Raw genomic sequence first — 20,464 nt, forward strand, 5'->3', positions numbered from 1 at the left:
ATCTTAATCTGTTGTTTTTTCTCCTATTTTATATTATTGATTTTAATCGATTTGTTTTTTAAACCAAATTGAACCATTTAGTAAATATTCGATTCACTTTTTATTCGGGCAGTCTTAGTTGGGTTTGTTACGCTTGTAAGATGCCTACCTGTGGTGAATGAGGCAATTTCTCTTCACCTATGATGAAGGAAGAATTGAGAATGAGTCTAGATAGCATAGAAATGGATTTTGAGAACAATGAAAAGAAATTATCAACTTTGTATGGTATGGGACAGACTTGAAATGATCCATAACCTAGTTAAAAAAAATTTCCTTTTTCTTTTTTTCGAAGTGACAAGATTCTGGGTGTATTCACTTCAGATGAACTACTAGTTGTCAAAGAAACGGAGTATTTTCAAAAAAACTAGAACAAAGTTTTCATTTATTTACATATGGAGAATGAAGAATTCCCCATCACGAAGGATTTAACCTTGTGATTAGAAGCTTGTGTCATCACAAATTATTGCCCTTTTATTACACGTGATTGAGAACACTCATTTATAACCCTGTCAAACAAGACAATGTCAATTATAAGACCATTGAAAACACCCATCTTTAGTTGCCATTGAATCCTAGGACAGCCTTATCAGTACATTTTTTTTTTATAGCTTAGGTAGTTACTTACCTTTATCAGTACATTAGAGCTTTCATTTTTGCTAATTCCTACAAAATAACAATAACAATAATAATAATAATTTTTTTTGTCCAAAAAAAAATTAATTATAATACTTTTCAAAATAGTAATTTCTGAATGAGTCAATAACCTTATTAGTTGTCTATCATTATTTTATTCATTAAGTTGATTGCGTTTAATTGGGATAAGGCTGAGTTGTTGTTGTATCTTATCCATTAACGCACATGATAATGAGTCAGGTCAAAGAAGTTCCAAATAAAATAATAATAATAATAATTTAAGTTTAGTGTAGGATTTTGTTGATATTTTTATTTTTGGCTATTAGAACCCACGCCCATTTAATCTTAATTTAAATAAAATAACAAACTCTAAAGAGAGAGAGAGAGAGAGAGAGAGAGAGAGAGAGAGATTTATGTAAAAAATAAACTGAACAAAAAAATAAATAAATATATATATTTTTTTGGGTACACAAATTGACATATTGCGAAAATCGTAAACAACATAAGGTGTAGATTGAGCATAATCAGAAATCAAAAGAGATCTCATCCAAGTCAAAGGATCCAAAGAAAGTGGCTTCACTTTGACGACATCTTTATCTTCTTTTTTTTTTTTTTTTCTGGATAGAAATCTTTATCTTAATTAATTCCCATTACCTTGGTTGGGAAAGCTTGTGGTTTTGTTTGTTTGTTCACACAGGCAGCTTGAGGTGGGTGGGTGGGTGGGTGGCTTTATGGGAAATGAAGTTGTGATCCTCTTCTATAAGGCTATATAGTTTCTTTATGGGAATCATTTCCATAACATCAATATATGGGTCACTTTTGCACATCTCTTCATATTTCACCCATTAACTCAATAGTTGTGAAATGTTTAAAATAATCTTCTTTCCAGTTGGAAGATTGAAAGGGGAACCCTCTATCAGCCACATTAAAAAGGGATCAAAGGGAACCCTCTCTCCTTTTATTCATGATTTTAATGAATTATTTATTTAGATTGTCATCTAAGTATTGGGGATTAAGTATGTTGTTTTGAATATACGAAAAAAATGGATATATCTTTTCCCCATCACTCCATCTTAGGGTTAACAACTCCTTAAAGATTTTAATATATTTTTCGAAATACTTTTATAATACGACATACATCTAAACCCATCATGGTGTAAACAGATCCCCATTTTTTATGGCACAAGGAAAACTCAAACCCTATATAAATATAGAATTTTCATCCCCTAATTAGCCAAGATAGAGCAGTTGTTGATGTTTCTTTTTCAAAATCTATAAACAATAAAAAAAAATCTATCTTTCATTCTCCAGTTGACAAAGAAATTCAAAGAAAGGAAGCAAAAGAAAAAACAATGGAAAAATTGTACACCCATCTTTCCAATAATAAAACCTTTTCTAAAACTACAATTATTAATATAGGGACTCGTGCCATATTGAAAAGAAACATAGTAGTTGAGTACACGGCAAACATTTATATGGAAAGAAACATATATTAATAATGGTTTGTCTTTGTGTATGTTTGAAAAATAGTTTGACAATAAAATAAGGAGAATGCTCACAACATGTGTGTCCAAAATATAATATATTATCACAAACACTAGGGTTTCTTCTATGCACTTTATCATTTAGAATACCTTTTTTCATGGTTTATATCATGGATTTCTTATTGATACATGCATCTTATAAATAATTTATAATATTATTCTTTTTTGTTGATCTAGTAATCTTATAATTTCTCATGTGTATTCAAAAAAGATGCAAGACAATAATAGTTTTTTATAATAATACAAGAATAAATCACTTTTAAATTATATTAATTTTTTTTTTATTCTTGATTTAAAAAACTTTTAGGAATAATAAAAGGTAATACAAAAGAAAAAAATGTGTCACTTTTCAATACACTTATGATAATATCGGCAAATAAAGTTCATTTGAAAATTTAAATTTTGGTAAACAAATATGTGCATGTCATCATCTAGTTAAAGTCAAAATTTTGCATAAGGAATTTCCATGCATCATTGTGATTTTGATTAGTCATTTGTCAATTTCCAGGCTCGAATTCCATCAAATACCTCCATATATGCACTTGCATCCCTATATTTGTCAACCATCCATTTATCGACGTTCACTTTTAACAATAATAATATTCATAACCTTATCCCAACTGAATGGGGTCAACTACATGATCCGATATAGAAAATAAAAAAGTAAAAAAACAAAAGAGAGGTTAAAAAGAATAAATTAGGGGGATAATAGAAGAAGGTACAACAGTATAGAAAGACGCATAATGGAAACATTCTCTATAGGGGGTCGACAACACGGGTCATTACCCTCCACGAAACTCTATCCGAAGTCATACTCGAGCCCTACACTTTGCATATCGTTTCGGACCACTTCGTTAATAGTCATCTTTGGCCTGCCCCTACATTTTCTGGCTCCTTTCAAATGGATCTGGTCCCTCTTCCTTATTGTGGCCTCCATAGGTCTTCGTTCACTTTATTATCCTTAATTTTTCAATATTTCATTTTTTTCTGAAACTTAACATATGAACGGTAACCCATGGTTCATCTATCTACAAAATTACAATCTTATCTGACCTACCACGTGGTTGAACCAAGGCCCACAGAGAGAACCGTCTCTATATTAGCCAGGATAGAAACACTGCTCCTTGCTTTTTTTTTTTTGGATTTGTTTGATCAATCAGTAAAACCATACAATTTTTTTTTTTTTTGTTTGATAACACTCCTGGATACAAGAGGTTAATTAATGGAGTAATTAACAAAAGACAGTTAATGGGTTCACATGTGGATCCATCATCCACCATTTTGCCGACCAGTTCATCTGGTCCGGAGTCAATCCGGGTGAAGGTTGAATCAACTTTATTAATTGAGATGGAAACAAAGAAATGAAGTCCACACACATTGGCGTGCACGTAAGTTCGCTACCTGGAAAATTCTCTCCCTTCATTATTCGTGAGAGTTACTTGTAAATTATTGGCGTGACGAAGCACTTGGCCAGTTTTCAGACCACTCAGAAAGTGTCCACGTGGTTCTTACATCATCAACTTTCCACGTCACATGGTTCTTCCCTATATTACAATCTTATATGGGTATGTTGGACAAAATAAAGGAGAATTATTTTCTGATCGGGTCTTTTGGTGACTGATCTGTTATAAGGGTTAAGTGTGATTACGTATAATTGAGGTTTACTTTTTGACTCAGAATTGTAAAATTGAAAAAGTTTCTATTAATCGATAACGAACAAAAAAAATAATCTTTCTTTCTTCGGATTATTCACCCACTAAAAACATAAAGAGGCTACTAAATATCTAGAATATGCAGGATGCGAAAGAAGATAATGTTATCATTTTGATTCTCGATGAATATACTCTAGTGCACTCTCGCATTGGCCACTGGTATGGTATTTTCTATGCCAAACCATTAGCCAATAAAATTTTTATAGATTCTCTCATCAGGGGTCAAGAAAATCTGGTACGCGGTGAACCGAGTAAGATACTTCGATTCCCTGCCATTGAAAGGTCAGAAGATATTATTTTTAAATTGGTTATTTATATTTTAATTATTTTAAATTTCTGGGAGAGAGATAAGTAATCTGTGCTTGGAATGAATTCCCATACAGTCTAGATTCAATTCACATTATATAATTTTGAATCTGATTTTCTCTATTATCCATCTGCAGCTACAGCAATGCAGAAATCTTATCCTATTCTCTCTCTCTCTCTCTCTCTCTCTCTCCAATAAAGCATAAAGAATAATGCCTGATACAAGTATAGAATACAAATTAGAATCAATTTTGGCATCATAGATCTCTTTATAGAATTTTCTTCTGATAACTTATAGTTTACAGATCACATGTACAGTTCAATATTTTATGCAATGGGAAACCAAAAAGAAAATATAAAATACAGCTCTTGCTGTGGGTCTCCGGCTAGCATGTCAAGAAACAATGCAACCATCCAAGCTACATACAATACAACAAAAGGAAGTTATTGTTATAGTAACAACAACATAGTGCACAAGGTTTTCGCTACTGCAGGGTCTAGGAGGGGCAAATATATGCAACCTTATGTGAAGGCTTTTTAAGATTTAAACCTCTGACAGACATGTAGCAATAGTGCAACTTAACTGTTATAATGATAATAATAATAAATTAAAAAAAAAAAAAAGGGCTACCCAAGCAATGATCCTCTTCCCCAGCCTTCAGTGATGACTCTATTTTATAATATAATTCTCTTATTGTCATCTATTAACACAAAGATCAGTATTCATAATCAAATTGATCAATGGAAGAACCATGGAAACAGTAGTTCAAATGGGAATTGACCTGTCTTTAGAGCATTAGGTTTCATTTAATTCCCTTCCAAAGAGGAATAGATTAGATGGCAAAAGGAATGAAGTATGGTAAGAGGGTATTCATACCAATGGGGTTGGTAGCCTAGTGGTGAAAATGCCCTCAACCCATCACTGCTCGAGTCGGCTGATTATGGGTTCGAGTCTTAGCATGCCCCCACTATCGCCCATTGGTCCTACGGAAACACTGTTTGCCATACGGGGGCTTGTCCTGAGGGCTATGATCACTACCACGAACCACCCTTTTTCCATTACCAAAAAAAAAAAGTAGTGGGGATTCATACTTCCTTTTGGTGGATCCTGTAAGGAGGACAACCTTGTAGAGGGTATTTACACTTTCTTTTGTAATTCCTGTCAAGAGGAAAACCTTACTTTTGGTGGGTCCTAGTTAACCTTTTTGACAAACAAAACAAAAACATCTCAATCTCATTATCTCATAATAATATTATAGAATATAGAAATGCTTGGCTTCTACTCATCCCTATAGGGTCTACTGAAGATACAGATACAGATTGGAAAAGAGGATGTTCAGCAACAAGACCAACACTCCAGAGTGTTACATGAATCATTTTCATGGAAAGCTACCAACCTGACCTACACAACCATCATCTCATTCCTCCATTATACTTATTGTGGGGTCAACCAAAATTATTGGCACAGTTTATTCTTCTTAGAATAGAATTTGGCTAAGTTAATCATAGTTATCAAACCCAGTACAGCAATTAACAGTGAATGAGCTAACTCTCATTTTCTCAAGGTGGGTCCATCCCAGTAGACAATCAAACTTTGGTGGTTCCTAATTAGCATACTACAATTTCAACAAAAAAGGAAAAAATAATAATAATAATAATAATAATTTGAATGATGGGGGGCAAAGACAACACATTCTAATCATCTCTGATTATAAAAGCATTGGTGATTAAAAGTTCAGATGGTGGGTGAAGCAATCAGCAATACTAGATCACTGCTAAAGTTTAATTGCATTATATACCCAAAAAAATAAAACCTTAATGGATTTTGTAAGGGTTTCCACTGCTTTTGCTTTCCCTTTTTTTTTTTTTTATCACAATTACCACTAGCTACCACATGTAAAGATTTTTACTCACTTCTAATTGTGTATAGGCTTTTCCAGAAATGTGTGGGAGTTGTTCTTGGGTAGGCTTTCTTTGGGTTTTGCACACAACAACAATGCCTCATATTTGATCAAGGGGACATTCTAACAGTACTGGAGAGCTTTTATCTTTTCTTGCCACTTTTTCGGACAGGAAATGCATGAACTTCTATCCCATTACCTTTTGACTTTCTCTACAATCTTCAGGAACAATTTAGAGGGTTCCATTGTTTTGGGAGAAGCAACTGAATCACTTCTTTTTGTAGTAAACTGTATAATTTATTCCCTTGAATGCTAAACCTTCTTAATAAGGGTATCAATGTGTTCTACCATAACCCACAGGACATCAAATTATCAGTAACATTGCTAAGTAGGACCCCAGCTACCTTCTATTAGCTCCAAGTCTATTGATTCTTCTCCAAATATGATTAAATCACACCCTGAGTCACAACCAACAATCATCTCAACAGTATCACATTTAAAGCAGAATAGGAAAACACAGGCATCCAGCATTTGAGAAATGTAATCATAACTAAATTTGTGACTAGGACTTCAAGAGGCCACAATGAGAAGTTAAACAAAAACAGAATTCCTCTTTAATATGAATGATCAATAAAAAGAATTCTTTTGGTTAGTCAATTTCAACAATTTTATGGTACTAATTTATTTATTTATGTTGCGCAAATCAATTCATCTGCTGAGGTTGGTTTGAACAATTTTTAGACCATCAGACATGGCACCATCTAATAGTGGTCTCTGCCCCAACTTGTGTACCAACAGACGCTTTATCGTTATGATTCCTTGTTTTCTTTTCATACATTACTCAGAAATATAAATGTATAATGCCATTGAATATTTTTAACTAGTTAAATCCCAACTTGAGTGTCAAGGGCACCACACTGCTGTATGTTAATTTCTTTCCAAAATCCTTATCAGTTATTGATTTGTTCCAAAGTGCTCTTGGCTGATAAAGTAACTTCTTAACTGATGTCTTCCCCCAAATTATTTAACTCTTCCGCAGATTATTGCGGCTTTTTGCATCTACAATCATGTTTTCTGACCAGATGAAATTATATAGTTTTATTTTTTTTTAATGTTAGAAGTTATATGCAATTGATTGTTGTGAATTTTAGGCTACGGTCTCCAAAGAATTTGGCACATAAATTAGACATTTAAAAGTGTACTTCATGCATCTAAATATAAAATAAAACAAAATCATCCAATCACACACTAATCGTGTACTTTGATTCTTAGAATTAGTGTTCCTTGAATTGGATTGAGTATGGTGAGGTATTCCTCAAAAAGTAAATAAATAAATAAAACTGAATAAATACATCAGAAAAGCTCAAATTTTGCAAACAATACCACTTAAAAGTAGAAAGATTTAGAAGTCTAGTCATATGTGCTCCTGCATCAAAACTCACTTCCCAAAAACATGATGAACTCACTATAAAATCAACATGAAACAGTAACTCCAAAATTTGGTTACAGTGGATTTGGCCTTCCTTTACTTGATCCTATTCTCATGTTCTTCAAGATTTATAACATTACAAACTGTGGTCAACCATAGAATACCTTGAAAAAAAATGCTGCCTTTGGCATGTCTTTACAGATAGCCTTAATCAAAATAAGGCTCAAATTTACAAATCTACTGATGTATCAGAGTCAAGAATTAGAAGAAAAAAAAATCCAGATGCAGAGGCAGTTCTCTTTTACTCTGCTTCATGATGGTCCTTCCACAACCCGAATCAGGATAGCACATCAGAATAATATCTCAACCATTTGTACAGCCTAGCTTCAGAATGGAAACTGAATATCATCAACATTTTCTCAATGGTAACAGAGGCAACCCAGCAGGTCTGGATGATTTTCCTTTTTCGGTCAGATGCAAACAATATGACATTAATAAACACTCTGTAACAGAAACATTTTTACAATTGAATTTGGAACCTGTCCAGATCATATCTGGGGAAGCCAAGGGAAGAATTGATGCTCTGAACATCAAGAAGTTCAAAGAACTTTGATCATTTTTCTCTGAGAATATGGCCTATGAACCAGTGATCAATGGATTGCAAGGTATCATTGCACACAATACAAAAATGCGCAATGCAAATGGCCAGCCTCAACTAAGAACTCATAGGTGACCAGACAGCCTGAATTTCATGCTAATCTGAAGCTTTTTCTGAAACTTCTGAAGCTCAAAAACAATATGTCATTCTGTTATATCAAAACAAAGCTTTGCTTCATCCCAAGGACCATTTATCTCAAACTTGTACTCTTGTATCTTTATAAGCCAATAAGGGCAGACAACCGTGACAAATACCAAAAGACCTAGTAAAAATGCAAACAGCAGCCGTTGCAATGTGAAAACCAACCCTAAGGTCACAGTCATCAAACAAAAAGAAAACAAAAGGTGCAGCCTAAAGGAGTACTTCTTGATACAATATGTAAGCAGTGGGGCAAAAAGGAAGACCTGCAAGGAGAAAAGCATAATGGCAAACACATGAAGCCTCGACGGGAGGCGAGAAGCAATTAAAACAGAAGCCACAATAGAAGCATTTAAAGAGACATTGCCAGTGAAGGTTGGATTGTTCAAAGCCCCAGGTGGCCTTATTGTGGACCCTGAGTAGTCATGCAAAAAGAGATGGACTACAAGAAGTGATGCTGTGAGTGCCAAAATGGAGTCAGAGCTGATGGACCTAGTGAGTGTGTGGTAAATAGGAGCCAAAACATACAACCCACTTACAAAGAAAGCAACATTGAGAAAATAATGAGAGAGAAGATTAATGGAGACCTTCTCTGTAGTAGTGAGGAGCACTAAGAAGCCTACTCCCAGAAGGATCACATCAAGCAGCATGAGAGAAGCCACATCAATGGTGGAACCAAGCATGTAAGTCCAAACACAGACTACAAGAGCAACAATGCACAGATACTGAGAGATGGAAACAGAATCCTGCATCACCTTCAACATGTCCCGCTTGACCACATTGGCATTCATGACCATTTCTTCAAGGAAAGACTCATCAGTGTAATTGTCATCATATCCTGGTTGCATCCCGCCATATGCCACTTTTCTCCATTTAGGCCGACTTAGCAATTGGTTCCCTTCAACCTTGGTCTCCATCAGAGCCACTGATCGATTGCAGATAAAGTTTCTTGGACTTTTTGAATTTCACTGTGTAGTGCACTACTTAAACTTCACTCGAGCTCTCCAACAATTCAGTGTTTATCTGTAGCATGTCCCAATTTGAACAGGTTAAATGCAAATTGAAATTGTCATGTTCAAGAAATCTTCATAAATCCAAGTACTATAGTTAAGGCCATAAATTTTGAAACCTTTAAAAAGTACAAAGACAGATAAACCCAGATCCCATCTGATGCTGAAAATGAAAAATGTTTATGTTACAGCCAGAGGATATGGTTTGGGGAACAATTCCAGTTTTGTAAATTCTGGCACTGAATTTTATAGAGCTAAATTAAGCTTTAACAAATCAAATTGCTAACAGACGACACCAGAAACATATAAATTATGTAAACTGTGCCAAAAAATTGAGAGAAAATTAGAATTCGTTCTTCCTAAACTCAGATTGCCCCCATGCAGTGACAAGTACATCAATTGTCAGGCTTGGATATGTGATCAACCACAGACATGAGAAATCCTGTCACAAATTAATAAAACTATTATTGGAAACCAAGGATGCAAATAGGACTTGAAGTGCTCTAACAAAATCTTGAATACTTACTTCCTCAGCAAGCATGCTTAGGGAGATAAGCCCTAGTTATTTACATATAACAGCAACATTTCCCTTCAGCAGAAGGAGTCAACCTTACCCCTTCAGCAGAAGGAGTCAACCTCAAAATGGAAAATGCATGATCAAACCCAAAAGATAAGATTATGAATCCCACCCGCAAAAAAAAAAATGTGTGCATACTGGATTTCATAACCCTAAATGATTAAATATCAATCTATATCACTATCACAATAGATAGGGTTGAGTGTAGGTAATTTTTATATCAAGTACGTGACATATTAAAACCCTAGATTTTAACCATACTATTGTCTATTCACCAACCTTAGAGCCGCAGATTAACATTCCTACGTTATCTACAAAAGAGAACATTATAATCCCTCTTCAGTAACTAAGTATACTGCTAGGGTCTGTAAAATTTTCCCTAGAGCAAAGCAGATTGGTTTTAAAGTGGTTGTTCTATTTGGATCTGGCCAATAGGAACCTTCCGTGGCATTGTTCGAAGGTCTGCATTTGAAATCCCCTCCCATGTCCCATCCCAGATGTCCACCAGCGACAGAATTGAGAAGTGCAAATTATCAGCATGAGGGAAAATTTTAAATCCAAAAACTTTGGAAGAGATAGCAAGAATCAGTTTTAGAAAGGGATGAGGGGGGATGGGGGAGGGTTAAAATACTAATGCTAGTACCAATTCGGATTTTTTTACCTAGAGAAGATGAGAAATATTGTAATTCAAATTCCTCTTCTTCTCTTCTCTTGCCACAACCTGCTACAAAAAGGTCGAGCTCTGTCCGAACCTGAGGAGGGAAATAACTTTATCAGGCATCACCACAGGAAGGAAGGAAGGAAGGAAGGAGAGAGAAAGAGGATGAAGTAGAAGATAACAGAAAATCAACCATTGCTTCTGCCAGAATAATTTCAGCAGCAGAACAAACGTTGCTATTGCCAGAGATAGGGAAGAGGAAGAAGGATGGATGGAGAGACATAACCATGTCATGCTTCTTTTCCGTCTCTGATACTTCATAAGTAATCAGCGACACCCTCTTCTTTTCTCTTTGTCTTCATTCTCCCCTTGAGGTCGAGAGTACTTAGTTAAACGCGCGGGGGGTGTTTAAAATGGTTCAGAATTTTAAACAGGAAGATAAAAAAAATCAGTCAAAATTTTTGGGAGCAGCAAAAAATAGGAAACAGAAGATACAGGTTTCAAACGTTTAGATTTGAAAAATATAAGACAAAAAATATGGCAATGTACACACATAAATTCACCACTTTGTCTAGGCTCTCAAGTCTCAACTACCTACATATTATATTCAAACCATCCATTCCGATCTCAGAATAAATTATAGGACACTTCCAAGGAATCTGTTTGAACTTTGAATCAAACATGTCAAGTAACAATTATCAATAAACAATCAATTACTTTGAACACTTATCAAGTAACAATGAAGAAGGCCATGAGAAATGTAAATTACATAAAAAAAAAAAAAAAAAAAAAATCTGTGATGTGGCAAACAGATTGCCAATCTGCTGAAATTCGAGGACCACTTCTAAAGGACTCCAAAAGGAGCCTACATGGTTTGATCATTAACCGAAGTGCAAGCTGGAACTTAAGACCTGGTACGGAAATTATGGTCCTCTGAGGCTGCAACAGCTTCATCCAATATAATTGGACCTGTAATTATGGTCATATTCACTCCACTAACACAAACGTAGTTGTTGAAACCAAACCCACTACATCAATAAATCTACCGCAAAGAGAGGGAGCATACAAATGAAAAGAAGCACACGATTGCATACATTAGGAAAGAAAATGGAGGAAACATCAAATCAATTCAACTGCTTGGATTTGTAACGAAGTTTTTAAACCTGCAAGAGCCTTTTTCTCCAGTATGATGGTAATGAAATCACGTACTGTATTGAGGAACACATTGATCAGCCAGGTAGGAGATCTCAGATACGGTAGATAGTAGAAAGAAGGCAGAACAGCAAAGTGACAAAATGGGGAGAATCTGGAAGGAAGGATTCCTATCTCTTCCCTCTCTCCCAAGTTAAAACCTCAAATCCAACCCAACAACAAGGCTCCCAATCGTTTCAGAGTGGAACCGAATGTAGAACCTCTAGCTGATTTCTTACCTTTTTTTTCCGCTGCGCCACTGCCTCAATGGCAGAGCCGGCCATCAGGTGGATTAAGATCAACTGCTTCCTTGCTTAATGGTCCATGGAGGATGCGTTTATGTTATCATCGTCCCTTTTTAGAGTTTCGGAATAGCTTATCGGTGTCGATCTCTGTTTTGCGTCGGGTGTTTGGGTTTCCTTTTCAGGGGTTTTTGGGGTTTGTGTTTTCTAGTCGTGATGGCTATAGTGGTGGAACAGAGGTTCGGCGGGAGAAAATGGAGGAGAAGAGCTTCATTCAGCCTCTACAGTGAGTCGATTTCAGAGACTGAGGGAGGTAATAGAGGATTTCAGGTTTCAAAATAAGGTAAAGGGGAAGAAGATCAAGAATGAGGATTTTTGGGGTTTCAGATAATTGATCGGGTTGTATGGGATCAAGATCGGAGTTGGTAGGAGAGTCCTCTCTTTGAATCTGACCCGTCCACCTCAACAATTCCGATCCACATGATAAGTATTCAAATATCCGATAAGAGTTGACCACAGTTTGTAATGTTATAAATCTTGAAGAACATGAGAATAGGATCAAGTAAAGGAAGGCCAAATCCACTGTAACCAAATTTTGGAGTTACTGTTTCATGTTGATTTTATAGTGAGTTCATCATGTTTTTGGGAAGTGAGTTTTGATGCAGGAGCACATATGACTAGACTTCTAAATCTTTCTACTTTTAAGTGGTATTGTTTGCAAAATTTGAGCTTTTCTGATGTATTTATTCAGTTTTATTTATTTATTTACTTTTTGAGGAATACCTCACCATACTCAATCCAATTCAAGGAACACTAATTCTAAGAATCAAAGTACACGATTAGTGTGTGATTGGATGATTTTGTTTTATTTTATATTTAGATGCATGAAGTACACTTTTAAATGTCTAATTTATGTGCCAAATTCTTTGGAGACCGTAGCCTAAAATTCACAACAATCAATTGCATATAACTTCTAACATTAAAAAAAAATTAAACTATATAATTTCATCTGGTAAGAAAACATGATTGTAGATGCAAAAAGCCGCAATAATCTGCGGAAGAGTTAAATAATTTGGGGGAAGACATCAGTTAAGAAGTTACTTTATCAGCCAAGAGCACTTTGGACCATAGCATTTTAAACACCCCCCGTAGGTGTCCTATCAAGGCTTCGTTTTGTGGTGGTCTGAGTTGGAGTATGAGTATCCTCATGGAAGGGGTCATTCATGCTTATATGCACCGGGGTACTGGGGGAGTGAGAGAATTGCTCAATATCAACTGTATTAACAGCTTCGATGTCATCAAAATCTTGAGCACTGGCAACCCCTAAGTTACCTGTAGCATATGCATCCCCAAATACCATGCTCAAATCTGGCCAATTGTTTAGTCCATACTTCTTGTATTTCAACCAACCTGGATTTGCCTGCATAAGCAGTAATTGTATCACGTATATGTACTAGTCATTGTAATCTAATTTTTAAATAATTCAACTAGCTAGTGAAATCTAGGGTACCTGTATTGCCCTATCCCATACGGACTCATCATCAACTGTGACTGCTTTTGTCATTGGTTCCACCCAAATCCAGTTGTGTCAAGCAGTCTCTTGAACTGTTGATACTCTTGTTTCAACTTGTTCATCTTATTGCGTAACTGTTCTCTCCCGACTGAACGATTTAAAGCCTGTTGAAATTGCTTTGTAATGTTCTCCCATCCAGTTTTGTTAAATGAATTACCGGATTTGTGACCATTTTGTACAGCTTCTTTCATTACTTCAATGAGAACAGTGGTCTCAAATTCTGACCACTTAATAGCAGGGATACTACTTCCAGACATAATAGCTAGGCATTATAAGTTAATGTAAAAGTTAGCATATTGTGACAAAAAAAAAGGCTGAACACTAAAAAAATAAATAACAACGATTATCTTGGAGAGAGATAATGGAAAGACCAATAAAACCAAACAAGGTAACAAAGAAATCAAGCATAGGTAAAATAACAAAGATATCAATTATAGGAAAATAACAAAGATATCAAGCATAGCTAAAATAATAAAGAAGCTATCTTCCATTGCCTGATGTTCTACTGGTCTGACAATTAATTCTAGATTGTCAAACTTTTCATTACTAGTAGAGATTTTAACCCTTCCAATTCTTTTTTGTTAAAGTCTGTCAATGATGGAAAACTGTCTTTCAGTTCATTCAGTCAATGAGCATGAATTGATCACTATGCTGGTTTGGCTCAGGTTGGGGACAACCCTTGTCCTAATTTAAAGGAAACTATCAAATTTTATCCTATGAAACTCCAGTCTCAACCTTGGGAGTCAAACAACAGTAATTGAATTAACTCTATCTGGTTAAGTAGGATAAGGCAATATTATGCTTGGATTGCATGGTGTACAGAAGTAACTCAAAAGATTGTGCATTAGAACATTAGAACAGAACTCTGCATTTCACTAGGAAAAAAACCACCAGCATAGTTAACACACATGCACTCACAAAAGGTTGATAGATTCAAAGCACACTAGATTTATTAATTGAGGAACAAGGCTTTAGGGGAAGGCTGCGTAGGTCAAGCAAACTAAAAGTTGTGGCAACTCCAAAGACAGACTGAGCTCCCTAAACGACAAACCCTGCTAGAAGTGCACAACCTGACCACTAAAAAGCCTCCATTGAGAAGACCTCAGGTACCCAACAAAACCAGGCAAACTTTCTCATGACACCTTCAAACTGGAAGGGCCAAACACTACAACTGCAATCAGTTAGTGAAGTCTTGCATTAACATTGATATAAAAACTCAGTTTATGGGAACGAAAAGTGATAGCTGTGGATTTCTGTGTTTGTTTTCTCTTGGTATTATTGAGTTGTTTGTGAATTTAATTTATGGTTATTATCTCAGAGAGTCGGTTTTTATGGATACTGGAAAATTTTGATTTTACTTTGGTGCTTATTGTCATAAAGAAGAAGAAGAGGTTGAATAGAAGAAGAAAAGAAGAGATGAAGAAGAAGAAGGAGAAGAAGGAGAAGAGGCGCAAAAGTTACCTGAGATCTTGGGTTCGGAAGGGGTCACGAGCTGAGTTCGCACTTCTCTCCTCTCTGCTCTCCTCTCTCTGTCGCGGAATGTCGGGAACTAATGTTAGAGGAAGAAGAAGAACGAGAAGAAGGAGATCTAATATAAAGTTACCTGAGATGGGTTTTTCGGAAGGTCTCTTGGAACAAGCTGGATTCGCCGACTGTCGGGAACGAAGGTTGGAGGAAGAAGACGAACGAGAAGAATGGAGACCTGAGATGGGTTTTTCGGAAGGAGGGAAGTGGGTTCTGGCTTCTCTCCTCGCTGATCTCCTCTCTCTGTCGCCGACCGTCGGGAACGGAGGTTGGAGGAAGATGAAGAACGAGATCACTTCTTGCCTGAGATGGGTTTTTCGGAAGTTCAGATATGGGTTCTGGCGGGTTCTCCTCGCTGATCTCCTCTCTCTGTCGCGGAAATTCCAGAAACTCCGTTTGGAGGAAGAAGAAGAACGAGAAGAATGCTTGCCTGAGATGGGTTTTTCGGAAGTTCAGATATGGGTTCTGGCGGGTTCTCCTCGCTGATCTCCTCTCTCTGTCGCGGAAATTCCAGAAACTCCGTTTGGAGGAAGAAGAAGAACGAGAAGAATGCTTGCCTGAGATGGGTTTTTCGGAAGTTCAGATATGGGTTCTGGCTTCTCTCCTCGCTGATCTCCTCTCTCTGTCGCCGACCGTCAGGAACGAAGGTTGGAGGAAGAAGAAGAACGAGAGCTGAGACGGTTTTGGCTTCTCTCCACTGCTCTCCTCTCTATGTCGCGGACTGTCGGGAACGATTGTTTCAACAGATTTATTTTGAAACGAAACCCACCGACAGAACAGGGAGCGGGGTGTTTCGTCAAAACCCAGATTTTTCGTTTTTTATGTACTTTGAGTTTCAAAAAAACCGAAACAGAGCTTTACAATACCAAACGGTTTTTTGCGTTTTTTGGTTCTATTAACACTCAAAAACGCTAGAAACGTTTTTTATGAACACTACCAAACGGCCTAAGTATATTCTTTTCCAAACTACTACTCGAATGGAGGAACTTTTCTCTCGCAAAACGAGGGAAAAAGACGCGCACACTACTTGTAAAAAACACACCTTTCCATAAACTCTATAACGCTCGGTTCCTCAGTATTCCATGTGATCTTATATGACTAACACCTAATAAAATGCATTCTCTTTCTCTCCCTCCCCTCATTGGCTTGGCAGGTAAAATGCCAATATATCTTATATTACTGTATGTCAACAAATATAAACACCCTACTTTAATATTTAGTAACTGCACCCAAGAGATAAAAAAAATATATATATATAATATAATATAAAATATATAATAATAATAATAATAATAATAATTAGTAACAAGATTTTCTTATTGACATTAGTCATTTACATTTTTACCCTTTTAGTAAAACACACCATTTTTTTTTCTTTTTCAAGTGGTCTTCCTTTCAAGTCAGGGCTCTGAAGTTTCTAGCCAACTGTGTTCCGGATTTGCTCCAAAGGTTGCACGCAATTGTATGAGACCCTCTGTCTCACATTGATGACCTTCTTATGGTGATCCTAGACTCTGGGAATCCCTTCTGCTCAATCCTTGCTGATGATGTTATCAGCAATTAACAAAGTTCTCCCCCCGGAATCGAGAAACCATATGCAGGGACAGCAAGGTAAAGGCCCGTGTCGGTGAACAAATTTTCATTCCCAACACCAACCACCCAAATCAAGGAAAAAAGAAAATGGACCCAGTTATCATGTTTCAAAGTGTAAAGGTTCCTGAATGTACAAAAGAAAAAATTGAAAAGAAAGTTCTTGGTCCATCCGGATAAAGGTTTTCTTCTGTTGTGTCTACCTCGTTTGCAGGGGGCTTTGGTGACTTGCACACCCTGCTCGGTCAGTGCATATGAAGCAGCAAGCTTTCCCAGTTCAAATGAATGAAGGAGAGCAATGGACAATCCCTAATTTTATCTCTAAATGTCAGCAGCCGCCGTTAAAAACCTATTGCAACATCTAGTTCATTGCCTGCACACCATCATCCTTGTAATCCATTAAACACATCACCAAGGACTGATTCAAGACGTAGGCAATTTTTTTTTTCATTCTTTCCTTCTTCAGGTGTTTCTCTTACCACCCCACCCCACAAAAAAAAAAAAAATTCCATCATTTTACAAAAGAACCAAGTTTTCGCTATAGACTTCTCTTTTCACCCTTATATCAGGTCCGTTGTCTAACCCTCCTGCCATCCGTATCACCGCCATCTGAAAGCTGGGCCCACACACTGCGGCTCTTCCCACCACTGCTACATTCCTCCTCACACCCTGCAACTGTCTTCAGGATCTCTGACTGCAAAGCCGGAGAATTTTCTTTGAGGTACTCAAACCCATTTGTTCGAATGACGGCTGCATTGAGATTTGGCAATTAGAGCATGAAGAAGTGAAAATATGCACGAAACATAGCTAACAGTATCAATCGAAACCTTAGGCTCCATTCTCGGTTCCCGAATTTTCAATTACTTGGGGGAGTTCCTGAAGAATGAAATAACTTAATAAACATAACATGCAGCAATAGCTGAATTATGACTCGTCAAAATTTACTTTTGTGTCCATTCTTCAGAAAGATGATCCAACTTAAATTCCACCTAGCCTAAAATAAATGGTATTGACAAACAGCAATCATAAAAAGAAATTAAACGACAAAAAGGTAGAATAGAGATCGAATCAGAGGGGTCAGATCACACAAGAAGATCATGCAATCCTGAAAAATCAATTCCATCATGATCATGCAAGTATGATAGATACATTATCTAGTCAGGCTTCTAAAATCTAAGGCTGAACAGAAGAAGATGGAGTAACACCATAGAAAGTATCACACAACACAGTGCAACTTCGCAAAATACAAATATCCTTTATTAGCTGACCCAAATAGGTGGCAAAACAGCAGAATGAGACAAACTTAATACCACAGAGATCCTTCCTTCTATTACAGTGAACCAATTACTACAAATAAAGGAATTGTGGTGCCTACTGATGAGAAGATTCTCTACTTAAGGGAAGTGTGAGAGTGGACTACTTTTTGCTGTGACTGAGGTTTGATCAACTGTAACATAATACTATGGGAGTGCAGTTCCATGCTCATTATCTTCAACGTGGAACAGGTATTTTTCTTCTTTATATTCCTGTGGATGTCGTCAACTAGTTAAGCCATAAAGGTTCAATTGAAGCAAACACTGAGCTGTTTGTTCCAAAGACGAGGTGGCTAGAGCAGGAATTTCTCTGTTTTTTCAAAAAAAAAAGAGCAGAGCGGTTAATTCTCATGCCTAAATTCCTGTGGATTTGGTCAAGTAGTCATTTAAGCCTTACATGTAAAAGCAGCAGCTTTCAACTCTTTCCCTGGGTGGATTGACAGGGCTTATACTGCTCCGTGGGCCTCTTAGCAAACTCAAATGTCCCACGAATGAGCCAGTGAATGAACCAATGATGAAAGGGTCAGTCGATCCAATGTTTTCAACCCACTACTCAGTAAGGGCCTGCACCTTACTCAGATAGGGGCTCAGCCATTACTTCTTTGATCTATGATCAGCTAGTGCCTAATCCATTACTAGGTGGGACTAAAGATAGGAGTGCGACCATCGAGGTTCTTCAACGACCCCACCCTGGGTTCTCCCGTTAAGTGGAGTGGATCCTTAACATGACTTCTATCAGGGTATGTATAAGAAGCTTGATAAGATCTTACAAGACTACATTTTTCCCCATTTGAAGAACGGTAAGAATATCTTACAAGACTATATTTATCTCTCCAAATATCAGCAATTTTATAACAAATTAACGGATTAGGACTCATACTTCACAGAAGTATTTCAATTTGTAAAACTAGCAGAAAACATTCTTTAGAAGTAACCAAGCGAACTTGCCTCAACAGCATCCAAATAAATGATTTGGTCACTTCCTTTTTATCAATATATGAAATATATGCATATCCTCACACAGAAGAACAGAAAGCGGGAGCAGAGGACATGAAATAAAAGGGAACTGATGTAAATGGACAAAGCTGGGAGAAGGTGGTAATAAAACAAACTGAATACAACTCCACTCAAAAGCTCTATTTTAGCAATGCAATTGGCTTAAACAAAGGTCTAACGTGATATTCACGAGGAAGAAACATCAAATTTAAAAATTTAAATTCTAGCCTATTGGCAGAGATTGCTTTTTGTTAAACAGAAACCCAATTGATCATGATGAACTAATCACATTCTCAAAACCAAGGGATTGAGATAATCTCAGACCTTAAAGCAAGAGTTGGGGGCATAAAAACTATTTGAGCCAAGCAAAATATTGGCTCAGAATAGGCCAATGCTCAGTAGCCTTGATTTCCAATCAAGCAGCCTCAAAATTTAACATTGTGATGCTTCAATTAAGTTTGCTCTGGATGGCATAAGTCACTGAAGATGAGATGTATGACAAATTTCCCACAATTTCTAAGCGAGACTACGACGGCAGTGATCAATAACCTCCAACAGGAAATGACAAGATTCCAAAATCTCTTTCCCCAATAGTGTTGCACAAAGAACAACCTCCAATACAGGAATATCAAAAACCAATATGCTCCTGAGCCCCTCAGTAGCATAAGATAGAAACTAACGACTCCACAAGAACTGGCACTGCTTCTAGAAAACAATAACTACGTCAAGCATGCACCTTGCACCTTCTGGTGCAGGCAAGGGATATAAACCCCCCAAAAGAACGAAACAGCAATATCACCAGGCCACTACCCTGAGAAAACAGCAATAAAGGACAATCGCCCACAATTCTTCCTCTATGCTAATAGCAATACCAATACCCTAGCGCTCAATTCCATTGTCTCTAATCACAAAACCTTCCTGATTAAACTAAGAGTCAATAAAAGAAAATTTAGCTAAATTAAACAAAACATGTAATAGAAACCTAATCTAATAAGACTTCCTCAATGAAAAATGCCATTGAAAATCAACATCCTTGAGTTTGCCATAACTCTCCTGATAAAAATTGGAATTGCAAGATCTTGCTCTTATTGGATAGATAATAACCTTTCAAATGAAACATATGTCATGCAAAACAGAAATTTTGACAATCCAAAAGTAAGCTCCAAGAGCAGTCATGGAAATATCCAAACCTTTGCAGCTGGGCGCTGCTCCTGCATTTTCATAATACCTAGGCAACCTGATGCGTTCTTGCTGTAGGCCATTGCCTAGAGGTTTTACACGTACTTACACAGGCCAAAGCTTTGCCTACTGCTCCCAACCCTTCCCTAAAATATTGTAGATTTAAACATCAAATACAAACACACAATAGGGCACTTGTTTCCTGGATGACCCACTGAGGAAAGCATATCATGAGAGAATTCCAAACCCCC

The 20,464-nt window shown here is 36.7% G+C and overlaps 2 protein-coding genes across 11 annotated transcripts in view; both read right to left on the reverse strand.

Annotated features, from left to right (window-relative positions):
- Positions 1–7,633: 7,633 nt before the first annotated feature.
- LOC122086496 (phosphatidylinositol N-acetylglucosaminyltransferase subunit C) lies at positions 7,634–15,431 on the reverse strand. Of its 9 annotated transcripts, none has more exons than XM_042655333.1 (6): positions 15,215–15,431; positions 15,073–15,140; positions 13,549–13,873; positions 10,892–13,458; positions 10,609–10,699; positions 7,634–9,383 (listed from the first exon to the last, which is right to left on the reverse strand). In XM_042655333.1, exon 6 carries the CDS (start codon positions 9,275–9,277, stop codon positions 8,366–8,368), a length of 912 nt encoding a protein of 303 aa, XP_042511267.1. In that variant the 5' UTR covers positions 9,278–9,383; positions 10,609–10,699; positions 10,892–13,458; positions 13,549–13,873; positions 15,073–15,140; positions 15,215–15,431; the 3' UTR covers positions 7,634–8,365. The 9 variants fall into 9 exon arrangements, with proteins under 9 accessions (XP_042511267.1, XP_042511266.1, XP_042511270.1 ...); XM_042655332.1 differs by having other exon boundaries at positions 10,799–13,458; XM_042655336.1 differs by having other exon boundaries at positions 10,609–13,458; positions 15,314–15,431.
- Positions 15,432–16,804: 1,373 nt separating this feature from the next.
- Positions 16,805–20,464, reverse strand: part of LOC122087024 (BTB/POZ and MATH domain-containing protein 4) — a 13,920-nt gene continuing 10,260 nt past the window's right edge. Inside the window, exons 4-5 of one of the 2 annotated variants that reach the window (XM_042655984.1) lie at positions 17,553–17,601; positions 17,334–17,475 (exon numbers count right to left, since the gene is read on the reverse strand). In XM_042655984.1, coding sequence (XP_042511918.1) covers positions 17,582–17,601 — 20 coding nt within the window. In that variant the 3' untranslated portion in view covers positions 17,334–17,475; positions 17,553–17,581. Of the gene's footprint in view, positions 17,476–17,552; positions 17,602–20,464 lie in introns of both variants that reach the window. The other variant, XM_042655983.1, reaches the window with a different exon arrangement.

Source organism: Macadamia integrifolia, chromosome 8 (genome assembly GCF_013358625.1).
Source record: "Macadamia integrifolia cultivar HAES 741 chromosome 8, SCU_Mint_v3, whole genome shotgun sequence".
NCBI lineage: Eukaryota > Viridiplantae > Streptophyta > Magnoliopsida > Proteales > Proteaceae > Macadamia > Macadamia integrifolia.

Coding starts and splice junctions, on each gene's coding strand:
- LOC122086496 (XM_042655337.1), bottom strand. CDS start 9,277: ATGGAGACCAAGGTTGAAGGGAACCAATTGCTAAGTCGGCCTAAATGG.